This window comes from Brassica napus, chromosome C3 (assembly GCF_020379485.1).
Source record: "Brassica napus cultivar Da-Ae chromosome C3, Da-Ae, whole genome shotgun sequence".
NCBI lineage: Eukaryota > Viridiplantae > Streptophyta > Magnoliopsida > Brassicales > Brassicaceae > Brassica > Brassica napus.
The window spans coordinates 27,191,348-27,204,927 of record NC_063446.1 but is presented as its reverse complement, the minus strand read 5'-3'; the positions used below and the strand labels follow the sequence as shown (position 1 = coordinate 27,204,927).

The 13,580-nt window shown below is 30.0% G+C and overlaps 1 protein-coding gene across 1 annotated transcript; it reads left to right on the top strand.

The window, feature by feature from the left end:
- Positions 1-11,002: 11,002 nt before the first annotated feature.
- LOC106386814 (small polypeptide DEVIL 19-like) lies at positions 11,003-12,758 on the top strand. Its single transcript, XM_013826629.3, has one exon. The coding sequence runs from the start codon at positions 11,351-11,353 to the stop codon at positions 11,495-11,497; it is 147 nt and encodes a 48-aa protein (XP_013682083.1). The 5' UTR covers positions 11,003-11,350; the 3' UTR covers positions 11,498-12,758.
- Positions 12,759-13,580: the final 822 nt, after the last annotated feature.

Genomic DNA, 13,580 nt, shown 5'->3' with positions numbered 1-13,580 from the left:
TCGTGAATCTTACATGAGAAGAGATTATTTCTCCAAATTATTCATCATCAAAATTAGGTCAGGCCAACGAATACAATCTGTAGCAAAGCGAATACAGTCATTGTAATCAATCAAAGTATTTTTATTTACATTAAATGATTTTAGCAAGATAATTTGCAATCCGGTTTCATTCCATCTTTGATACGATCTTACATATATTCAGTTTTAAACTTTTAATGACATTGATTGAAAATATATATGTTGAGATTATGAAAAGAGAAGTGAACCAACAAACCTGCCCATGTGGAGAAAACAAAGATAAGATGGCCGGTTGCATGTTCCCCTAAACTCAATCTCAATGTTTTGTCTTCTTTCAACATATCTCCTCTTTTCATGCCCACCTTTCTCCGTTTCATACTCTTTCTTCTTTTTTTTTCATTTCTGTCAAATAGTCTTTCTTTGTTATAAAAATAATGGAAAAGTCTATCTTTATTCATAACATAGAGGTTCGTTATATATGAAATTACACCGTCATAGATAAATGGAAAGATTACAAATCATAATCTCTTGGTTATGAACCATCCACAATCTAGTTCATAACACTCCCCCTTCGATGCCATAACCATTTAGAGCTTGTAATGTGCTTTAATGTTGTCTCACTAAAACCTTACCAGGAAAACCCAATTGGGACAAAACCATTGTGAAGGAAAAAAAATACAACACACATTACTCCCCCCTGATTTGAACATTACTGAAGGTCCCTTGGACCTCTCCAATTTTCTGCAATCCGTGGGTGATGAAGATCTTGGGTAGAATATGCTTCGTCCTCGAACATGATAGTTGGTTATTCTTTACCATCGGCCATGCCACAATCTGATCGAACACATTGAGTCATTGACCTCAAATAAACACACACGAAATCTTAGATGATGTTGCTGTGATATGTGTGTACCACCATGTGTAAAACATAACCTGTCTGAAAACAAATCAACAAAACCAAATAACCCCTCTTTGGGCTGCTTAGTATAAAATAAATCAAAATCAAAGGCTTCTTCATCGTCCTTCTTATGGACCAATCAGATCAGTGTCTAAAACAAGACTTCTGCATCGTCCATCTCATGACTAAATAGACTTCTTTATCGTCCACCTTTGGACTGAATGGATCAGTGTCCAAAACAAGTGATCTCACGCCCATGTACTAGATAATGGGTGAGACTGGTCCATATTAAATCTCTTGAGTACCCTTTTCTGTATATACTATTTGATGCACAAGGATTTTATTGTTAATGTACTCAAGCTGTAATCCCAAACAAAACTTTGTTTTTTTTTAAAAAAGATTTTTCATCTCAAACTCTTTCTTGAGATATTCAACTGTTTGAGAAATTGTATTCAGAGGTTCCTATGATATTCAGATCATATACTTTGATGATTATCAATATTGTTCTCGAGAACTTGCTGTACTTTCAGCTCAATACCCTCTAGTACTTTCATTATCCAGTGGTCCATATAAATATGCAGTCACTACATCAACTTGCTGCATGTCTAATTTTCTCTCTTATATAGCCAGACTTATGAGAAATCTAAAAGTAGTTGCATCAACCACATAGGAGTATGTTTCCTCATAATCTATTACTGATCTTTGTGAGAATCCTTGTGCAACATCAGCTTTATATCTCACGATTTTTATTCCTCACAAGATTCATTTATATCCATTGGTTTTAACATCATATGGCGTCTTAATCATATGGCCAAATACGCCTTTCTTTCTTAAACTATTTAACCCCACGTTTCCATTCAATCAAATCTGTTCTACGAGTGCGCACTCTTATATTGATGTGGGTTCATGATCCTCGCTTATATTCATAAATTCAAGTGCTACCTTGTATGCAAATAAATCATCTTATGTCGACATTCCTTATTGGTTCCATTATGTTCCAGACATGATATAATCGATTGAGATTCATTATTATCAGGACCTTTAATACTTTGCAACTTGGCGTCCCAAGCTACATTGTTTGGTACCTGTACCTTAGAGCCGACCGGCCTTATCTCCATGTCTGGTATGGTTTCCTTAGTAACCTCGGATTTGGATTTTGATTATCATTCTCTGCACCTTTCTTTTGTTTCCGAGGATACTTATCTTTTGGAACCTATTTGGTCTACCACGTTTCATACGTTGTCTAGACTCTGTAGCAACTTGACTGTGTCTCTTCTTGGACATCAAATTCGTTGGTGCTTTACAAACTGGTTTATATATGACTTAGTCATTCTTTTTCGGGTCAGCAAATGTGTCTGGCATTTGATTAGCTAGCTTTGTAAATGTATAATATTTGGACGTCTATTTCACATTCTTTAGTCTGAGGATCTTGTCAGGACATTGATGGTTGATTCCATTCTATTTCTTTTACCATTCTTTTACCAGCTTTATTATTTTTTTCTCCTCTTGGTCTTAAAATAATCTGTGTGCCTGGTCTCAAATATAATCACCCATAGTTGGCTCAAAGTACTTTATTATTGTGGGACAATCATATCCAACATATATCTCCATCCTCCTTTTGAGGTCACATCTTAGTTCTCTGTGGTGGAGCAATTAGTACATAGACAGGACATCCAAATGTCTTATGATGGGGTATGTATGGCTCTTGACCCGTTAATAATTGTGATAGAGGATATCTATGCTCACTAAATGGCATGATGCGTATTAACTTAGGTGCATCTAAATTTCGTGTGGCCCAAGCTGTAAATGGGAGTTTTGACCTCATAAGTTATGGTCTATCAATCAGCTATTTGCGTTTTAAAAGATTTCGGCCAAGCCGTTCTTGAAATGGACATGTATCACAGAATTGTCCACACTTACCCCCATGGACATACCATAATCATTTAAACGCTTGGGACATGTATTCACCAGTATTATCTAGACATATAGTCTTTATTTATGAAAAATGGGCTCGTAGCCGTTTTACTGGTGCTGGCCTAATGAGTTTCCCTTGTGTACATGCTACACACGTGAGATTCTTTCGGATAACTCTTCTTATCTTTTAATGTGTGCCTTTTGAATATCAATTTTCGCATCATGTTTGGACCAGGATGGCCAATTCGGTCGTGCCATAAAGTGTATATTTTCGCAGAATTTTAGTCTCTATCATACTGATCTATGCATAGTCTAGGTCAGTAGAGAATGCAGGTATAGTCTTTAGGACTTATTATGGCCTTGGGCGATTTTATACATATATCTGAAGGAACTTTTTGTTTCCTTCGCCCATTGTTTCAATATGGAAACCAATCGTTCTTATATCTTTAAAACTCAATAGGCTGCTCTTGCTCTTAGAGCTGGGTGAATATAAGGCATCACTGATTTCTAGATGCATACCCTTAGGCAATAATATATTAGCCTAGCCATAGTCTTCTTTCAGACTGGCGATACTTGCTTTAGTGCTTATATTGGCATTTTTCAGTGTATTCATATAGAAAAATCATTCATTCATTTAATCTAAGCAGACAATGTAATAGAAATAAAAGGAGATAAAAATCAGAGAAAGCATACAAGCAAAGCAATCACACAAATTTGATGTCGAAATCAGATTATCAACTTGATTCTTTTAGGCAATCATAGTCTCATATTCCATAAGATCATCTTGATCATGTTCGAAACTATTTTCACCATCTTTATAGACCAAGTGGGTTTCAGGATTCTTCCCTTTCAGACTCTCTTTGATAGAGGTCACATGTTTGGGAGTCCTTCATATCTTAGCCCAATGGTTCCCAATTCCACATATATGGCACACTGATTTGGTCGAGCTTTGTGGTTTAAAGGATATACCACGGCCACTGCCTTGACTATGGCTCAAATTGGGTTGATACCAACGGCCTCTGCCATAGTGATTCCCACGGCCAAATGTGTTATAGTGGCCATGGCCACGTCTTTTCCACCCTCCACGGCCATGACCGTGCGGTCTATCATTCTGGACGTGGTTACCTTTTTTTTTTCTGCGGCATTATTGGTATCAGGTAATGGGGTTAATCCAGGAGGTCTCAATTCACTGTTTCTCATCAGTAATCCATTATTTTTCCCAGCTAGCAATAGACTCATCCACGGACTTATAGTCCTGGATTCTGAGATTCCTCCAATCAAATAGGGTCTTTGGTAATAACACCGTTCTTTGGTGATCATATCTCGATTTTTAACTCTGTCCAAAGGTCTAGAGGATTCTCTATAGTCAGATATTGATCTTTGAGACTCTTAATAAGATGATGGCTAATAATTAATATTGCCCTGTATCAATCTTTCTCATTGGCATTATTGCCTTATATGATACATTCACCAAGTCTTTTTGACTTTAGGATAATCTTTGTATCCAATGCCCACCGTAAATAATTATCTCCAAAGAGATTTAGGGCAGCAAAATCCAGGTTGATTTTTGACATTTCAAATCATATATCACTCAATATTTAGGTATAATTTTCATGCGGCCTTATTCTTAAAAACAATCCATTCGGATTTCAATCTTGTGAAGACAATGAGACTATCAATCTTAAAGGCATTTAATCAATCAGTCAATTTCTAGCAAGTCTCAGCAATACTATTCATATGTGCTCATAATATTATGGTTTATCAAGACTAGCAAAAACGGATTCAATTAATCATGCAATTAGGGTTTAACAATCAATAGATTTTAGCAAGACTAGTAAAAAGATTTATTAATCACTCAATCAGTTTCAAGGCTGATTTTAGCAATACTAGAATATAGATTTCAAGCATGAATTTCAATGAATCAGTTTCAAGGCTGATTTTAGCAATACTAGAATGTAGATTTCAAGCATAAATTTCAATGAATCAGTTTCAAGGGTGATTGATATTTAGCATAAACCATGTGTAAATAATTTATCTAGTATCCGAGTTTATCAAACCTCTAAAACATATAATCAGATCAATCAATTTAATCGAACTTACTATACAATCTTAAACCTCAAGACATTAGATTTTATCATGAATCTATCAACCTATCATACGGATTTTCAATTCTCAAAGACATCCAAATCAGATCAATATAACATATCATACGGATTATTTAGGGTTTCTATTTAAAACATATCAGACTACAAAACTATCATTCCCAGCAGATGATATTAAACCTCAAGAATCATGCAATCAGATCATTCGGATTTTAAACAAGTAAACCTCAATCAATCTATCAACCTATCGGATTATATAAGCAAAGCAAGCTAGCAACCTATCGGATTCAATCAATGTTTTAACAGGCTGGTCGGTTTAAACAATTTTAAATCAGATGAACAATTAACCAAGCAAGATGAAAAAATAAATCTATCAATTTAACGGTCAAACAATTCTAGCAACATAGCATCAGATTCAATCAGATTTAAAACTTCAATGATCAAAACCGAAAACAGTTTTGATTTCAAAATATTCGATTAGGGTTTTAATATGTGATTTGATAATTATAATATAATTAATTCTGATACTTATATTAATTAGGGTTTATAGATATAGGGTTAGGGTTTATCGGATTTTAACTTGTAAAAACCGATTTGAGGTTTTAATCATGTAGGAACATGATTTAGGGTTTGGGGTATTGAACTTTTAGAGATTCGATTTACTCAAGTAAGATTTTTGATCTATTACCCTATGGTTTTGATTCTTAAAGATTAGGATTTTAGGGTTTCATTCTTTATCAATCAATCCATGTTCGATTATGGGTTCTTAGGTTTTGAATTACCTTTTAACCTTAGATTATTGTTGAATCGGACCACCAAAAGAGTTGAGCCGCGAGCTGGACACGAACGGGACACGAGCTGGAATGGATCGAGTCGCTTCTATCGGGTCACGGACGTCCTTTGTTGCTTGATCGAGAACGCCTTGATCGTCGGACGCGAGCTGTCTGATGCTGTCGCGAACGAGGAAGAGGTCGCGTGCTGGAGCTACTCTCGGGTCGCGAACGTCTGAGCTACGATCAGGAACGCCTTGGGTTGAAGCTGATCGGGGACGCGAGCTGGAACAGATGCGGGAACAAGAGACGCGATCGGAGTTTAGGGTTCGTCGGATCGCCGACTAGGGTTAGGGTTTTAGGGTTTTTCGATTTGAGTATTAGCTTAGGGATTTAGAGTTTCGTACTGATAACGTGTTATAAAAGTAATGGAAAAGTCTATCTTTATTCATACCATAGAGATTCTTTATATAGGAGATTACACCGTCATAGATAAAAAGAAAGATTACAAATTATAATCTCTTAGTTCTAAACCATCCACAATCTAGTTAATAACATTCTTCTTTCTATTCTTTCTTCTTACTTCATTAGATTGTGTTGAACCCTAATAAACAATATTGTTAAGTTAAATCATTCATTATGGGTAGAAAACAAATAATATAAATCAACAGCTGTGTTTACCGCGTTCTTTACATATAAATAAGATAATTTCGAATTGTATACCCGTGTGCATGCTGTTCCTTCCATACCACATTCGAATGTTGTAACTAATTTATTGAATAAAACAATTTCTGAAAAGAATATCACTGAATTTTTTTGAAAGGACTAGATTTTTTACTCGCGCGTAACTTTAATAATTTAATTTAATTTTACAATATTTTTTAAGAAAAAGATGAATTTCGTAAAAAATATTTTTATTAATATTATTAAAATATTATTTGATTTCCTATTTACATTTTTTTTATAAATTTGTTATCTTTGAACTTAGCTATTTATTTGTTTGTATTATAAAAGTAAAATTACTGTTACTAAAGTATTTATAGTTTCTTAAAAGTACATAATTTTAATATCACATAGATTTCTCAGTACATATACACTACTATACTATGCTATACACGATTATGAATACTTTATTAATAATTAGTTTTATTTTTTAATAATATTAAGATAATATAATAGAAAATTGTTTTATATACATTTTTCTATAAAATTTATTTAAAGTGTGCTTTATTATTTTTCATAGTTAAGTTTTTATACAATTTTGCCATTTAAATAACTAATATTTAGATATCAGTTTGTTTGTATACGTAAATGTATAAATGTATTTATAAACATGTGTATATTGTTTCTTAATAAAAAAATTAAAAGCGTCATATAGATTGTTCCATGCTTATTAACTAATACAACACTGTTATAAATATTTTATTATAATTTTATATGTATTTCTATTTGAATGACATAAAAGATTAATCCTTATGCAATATATCTAACTTTTTTGTATTTACCAAATTTTTAGAATGAATGTATTATTATATACTTATTTTATGCATATTTTTATTTAAAATAATCTTATTTAATTCTTTTAAATGCATATCTAATAGTTTTATATGTATATTTAGGTCTAAATCATAATAAATATTTTGATGAAATTTAAATAATAGTAACTATCTGTTTGTTAGATATAAGAAAAGGAGAAAATATGTATATATATATATATAAAAAAAAAAAATTTATGCTAATATTAAGTAATATTTTATTTATTAAAATAAAAACTAAAAATAGAAAAATTAAATATATCTCCTACTTGATATAGTTACAATATAAATTAGTGGTGGGATTATGATGTTTTAGCGGTTCACAAAATGTTTTCCCCGATTGAGAAGTTACTTTTCTCGGAAAAGGGTTACCATGTACTTCGATTTATTATTATTAGTGACCTAATTTAAAAAAAATATTTTAGATAATAAAAAAATTTAGGTATGTTTCATAAAAACATGTTTGGTTAGTTAAATGAATATTTGGATTATGACTTTTTAAAAACAATTGTCTCAAAATTTATTAAAATCTAATTATTGATGAGTAAATAACTATGTTAATTTATTTAATTGATAAAAGGCAATTCAAAAGCATATAAACAAACTGTTTAATCAACAATATGTGTATTAATTGTGGATTATTCTTACCACATTTTATTTTTAATAGAACTTTGTAAGCTTATTTTAAGCCAAAACTGAATTGGTCCGGTAAGAAAGAAACAAAAATTGACCAATGTTTTTAAGAACCTTTTATAATCTATTATAAAATTAGATGATTTTGTAGCCAACACCAATATAAAAATACTAAAATATATTTTTTTACTTATTTGATTAGGTTAATTATTTTAATATTAATTATATATTTTATTTTTATGTATATGCTATTTTATGTTTTGACATACTTTATGAATTTTTTAAATAAATTTTAGTGTTATGTTTTAAGATAGTTAGCATATATATCAAGTTAGTTAATTTTAGTTCATATTTTGAAATTAATTTATAGATTTACTTTAGAAATATTAAGATTTATAAAAATATTAAACAATGATACTGATTTGGAATATTTTTCGTTTTTGTATTTATATATGAATATTTTTAATAGTATATAGCCCTTATCGTAATATTGGCTGTGGACATAATTTTTTTTTCTTGTTAAAGTCTTTTTATGTTAAGTTTTCAAGAATTTAGTATAAATACCAATCTAATTTTAAAAATAATTAATACATTAGTTAATTTATCATTTTTGTAATTTTTTATTTATTTTTATCTTACTTTCACATACATGATTACTAGAAAAAAAATTTTATGTTGATTTCTCTTTTAAAATGTTATTTTTGTTCGAAAATTTTATTTTTAATTTTCAAATATTTAGTTTAAAAATAAAGTTAATTATTTCTGGCAAAAAATTTAAACTTATTTAATTTTAGTTTGAGAGAAATAAAATATCTGAAATTTTATATTTAAAAATATCAAATTAACATTTTGAGAATACATATTATTAATAATAATTTTAGCTTCTATGTGACCACTTTAAATAACATATAGCCTCAATTTTAAAATCATATGTGCTTTAGATTCATATTTTCTTTATTATTTCAAATTCTTTTATTTTTTAATATTATATTTTGTACGTAAAATTTATGTTATTCTTCCAAATATTTAGTTTATATATCAATATGATTCCTTTAATGATTTTGGCTTTTTCTAAATTTTACATTGATTATGAAAGAAACAATTTTTGAAAGTTCTATAAGTAATATATAAAATGGTGGTTAACATATTTTTCTTGGTGTTTCAAGATAATATATGGATATTCTCAATAATTTACGGCATCAAATTATATATAGTATATGTTATTTGTGAATATTTTCAGTTATTTCTGTTTTTTAAAGCTTATAGTCCATATCATATTAAAAGTTACATAAATAATTATATTTTTATTAATAATATGTGATCAATACCAATTCCTATAAGGTACGTGAACAATCTCTTATTATATTAAGTTTTCAATAATTAGCTACAAATATCAATCTAACTTTAAAGATAAGTTTTACAAATTTTAATTTATCTTTTTATAGTTTTGTGCTGATTTTTATTTATTTATACATACGTGATTATTTATAAATAAGTTTTTTAAAACTTTGTTTCTTTTTGAATATTTTTATTTTTGTTAATTTTTTGTTTAATTTCAAATATATAATTATTTTATATATCAAGTTAATTATCTTTAATAATATTTTTATTTACTTTATCAAATTAAGATGCTGACTTTTATATTATTATAATGATATTTTTAAATTCTATGTGAACACTTAAATAATATATATCCTCAATTTTGAAATCATATGTTATTTAGATTCATATGTAATGAAAAAGTGATTTAGATTTACATTGTCTTTATTATTTGAAATCCTTATATTTTTAAGATTATTTTTGTTACTTAATTTTATGTTGATCTTCCAAACATTTATTTCTTATAATAAACTGATTCTTTTAGTTATTTGGCAATTTTGCTTACAAAATTTATTATTGATATTTTTTTGAAAGAAATAGCTTCCATTTTGAAATCATATTTTGTTAGATTCATATGTAATGAAAAGTGCTTTAGATTCATATTGTTTTTATTATTTTAAAATCTTGTATTCTTTAAGATTTGTTTTTGTTAGTTGATTTTACGTTGGTCTTTCAAAGGTTTACTTTATATATCAAATTGATTCCTTTAATAATTTTGCATTTTCACTAAATTGAATAGTAGTTTCCTTTTTATTTTGAAATAAACATTTTTTGAAAATCTTGAAATTTTTAAAATAATAATTAAAATGGTAAGGTAATTTGACATATTTTGGTGCTTTAAAATAATATGTGGATATTCTCAATGATTTATTGCATAAAATTACATATAGTACATATTTTTGTTGAATATTTTCAGCAGTATATAACCTAAATTTTGTAAATCATGTGTTTTAGATTTATATGGTTATAATTGTTTGAAAGTATTGCATTTTTAAATTAACTATTATATTTGTTTGTTATTTTTATGTTAACTTTCGAAACTTTATTTTATATAGTTTAGATTTGTACATGATGTTTTTAACTTTGTAAGTTTAACTTATTTGATAATTATTTATATTTTATTTTGAAATAAAAAATTTCGTAATATTAACATTTTTAGAAATACCAAATTGAAAAACGATTTGGTATATTTTTGGTGCTTTAAAATAATATGTGAACATTCTCAATGATTTATAATATCAACTTATATATAGTATATGTTAGTTTGAATATTTTCAATAGTATATAACCTAAACTTTGAAAATCATGAGTTTAAATTTATATTTATATAGTTATACTTGTTTGAAAGTCTTGTATTTTTAAATTAATTATTCTTTTCGTTATTTATTTTTTAATTTTCAAAAAATATTAAACATTATATTAACTTAATATAGTATTTATATTTTTGTAAATTTACCTTATTCGATATTGATTAATATTTTAGTTTGAAATAAACATTTTTTTGGTAATATTAACATTTTTAAAAATAGTAAACTTAAATAATAATTTGTCATACTACGATTGGTCGTTTAAATCCTACGTGGACGCTCTCGATGGCTTATACCCTCAACTTTTATATAGTATAGATTAATTAAGTTTTTGAAACTTTCCTAGTTCTTAATGAACTTTTTATTTGTCAAAGTTCATTATTTATAAAACAAACAAAGATTTAAAAGACTTGTTATTTAGTAGCTCATAATATAATTGATTATAACAATGGCAGAATAAAAAAATTATGTCCAAAGTTATAATTTCATGAAAGTATAGTTCCTTGGAGTATTCAAAGCAAGCCATGCAAATCCCAATGTCAATGAACCAAGAAAATCAAGACCAGATTCATCTCCTCTTAATTCACTTCCTTTTTATTTACTACACCTCTTTCTTCTTTTTCTTCTCTATATAAACTATTCAAATCCTTTTCTCCTTCATCGCAATTCTTACATTTGCTCTCTCCCTTCCATCACCCACAAAAGGGTTTTTTTTTTTTGGCACCCGAAGTGATCAACTTTAAAACCATAAAACCACAAAGGTTCTTTATCGTTGATCACTAATATAAACCTTATGGCAGAATTCAAGAGAAAGTTCAACAAAGGTCATGCTTTTACAAGCAAATGTGTTTCCTTGGTGAAGGAACAACGAGCTCGTCTCTATATTCTCCGCCGTTGCGCTACCATGCTTTGCTGCTGGTACATCCACGGCGATGAATAGAGAGAACCCCCTTGAGTTCATCCTTCAAATTACATATAGCTATATATATATATATGCCTCTCCTCCCCACCTCTTCTTCTTGAATCCATGTTGGTGTTGGTGGTTGCATGGCGTGATCCCTCTCCATAAATATTTTGATTCTCTCTTCTATTGGTGCAACCCTGCCTAATCTCCTCTTTTTTAACCTAAAGAATGAATCTTTGGTTTTTTTTTTCATGAGTTATTTTGCGTGAGCCAAAATAGAGAGAGACTTTACCCGCCGATTGAGCTGACGGAGTTTTTACTGTTTCTGGAACATAAGGAGGGAGAGAAGCCATGGATGATGTTATTATGTGAGAAAAGGAGTTCATACTATCAAATCTTCTGGAAGTTTTGGGGTTTAGTTTCGTCTTGAGCTGACCAAAGTCTCTTTTGGTTTCATCTATATGACCAAAGTCTCTTTTGGTTTCATCTATATGACCAAAGATCTTCTTGTTTAATTTTAGCATCTGGTTGTAACAAATGCGAGAATAATATAAAAGAATAAAACTTTTGATTTTGGCTATTTAGATTCTTTTACTGGCTCAAACTCAAAAACTAAACAAACCAGTAGAACTCAATCACTCATCATATATTATCTTACAAACCAAAATCTTAACCGAGTTTCGGTTCAGTAAAGATTTATTCCAAGAACCAAATTCCGGTTCAAAAACAGAGTATTCTTCAAGACTTCAAAGAGGGGGGGACAATTGAATATGGTCAATGGCGTGAAGCCAAGTCATTGGTTAGGTTTTATTTAGTTAACAATTTCAAATTAGGAAATTTCTTGCTTTTACATTTTTGGTTATTCCAGTTTAGGGAAGTTTCTTATTTAAGAGAAATACTAAAATGCCAATTGTTCCTGAAACCAAATCAATCCATTAATAATTAAACAGAGTATATATATAGAATATCTACCGGACAAAAAAAGAAGAAGTGGGATTTGAAGATGATCGACCATGATTATTGGTTATCATTAGTTTTCGGTTTTGTATATTGCATGCTTTTTTATGGACTCTGTCGACTGTTGTCTTGGGCTTCCAACCGTGTTGATGATGAAGCCAACAATGATCACCACGATCATAGTGTTACCGGCGATGACCATGTCATTATTACAGTCAAGGAACTGGCCGGTATCAAACCCTCCGTTCTCCAATCCATCCCCGTCGTAGATTTCAACTCCGAGGACTCCAAAGACAGCTTCGAATGCGTCGTTTGCCTCTCCAAGCTTGAAGACGGAGACAAAGCCAGACTTTTGCCGACATGTAATCACTGGTTCCACGCCGACTGCATCGAGAAGTGGCTTCAGTTGCATTCTTCTTGTCCTATCTGCAGAAACTTAGTTGGTTCGGTCCAAGATTCCGGTAGCGATTCCGGTACTCCCTGAAGTTGGAAAATTTGGCCAATAATGGCCCCCTAGCTGACAAACCAGTGAGCCCGTTACAAGTTTATATTTGCAGCTCATATATTAGGGTTTATAACTAGGGCTTTGTATTAGTGATCATAAAATCGGAATGAGACTTTGTTCTATTAGTGATCATAGAATATAATTCCATCCTGAACTTTGCAAAAATCATAAAATCAATTTTTTCGCCAAAAGGTCCAAAACATTAAAATCATTTTTTCTTTCGCGAGAACCACAAAATCATGATTTCTCTCAAAATGTCCCCCCCCCTCCCCCCCCCCCAAATCATGATTTTCCGCTAAAATTGGAAATCACATCTCCTTTGTAAAACTAGATAATAATGTTTCCTACTAAAATCGAAAAATCACATTTTACACTCAAATGATAAAATTGGATTTCCCGCCAAAAGGTCCAAAACATTAAAATCATGTTTTCGGTCAAAATCGTAAAATCACGTTTTCTCGCCAAAATTGTAAAATCAATTTTTTCCGCAAAAACCGCAAAAACGTGTTTCCAAAAAAAACTAAAAAATCAAATTTCTCAAAAAAAATCACAAATCAGATTTTCATGCTAAAACCACAAATGGAAGTTTTTTGTCAAACCAACAAATTGTGCCAATATCAAAAATCAAGTTTTCAGCCAAAGCTGCAAAATCACGTT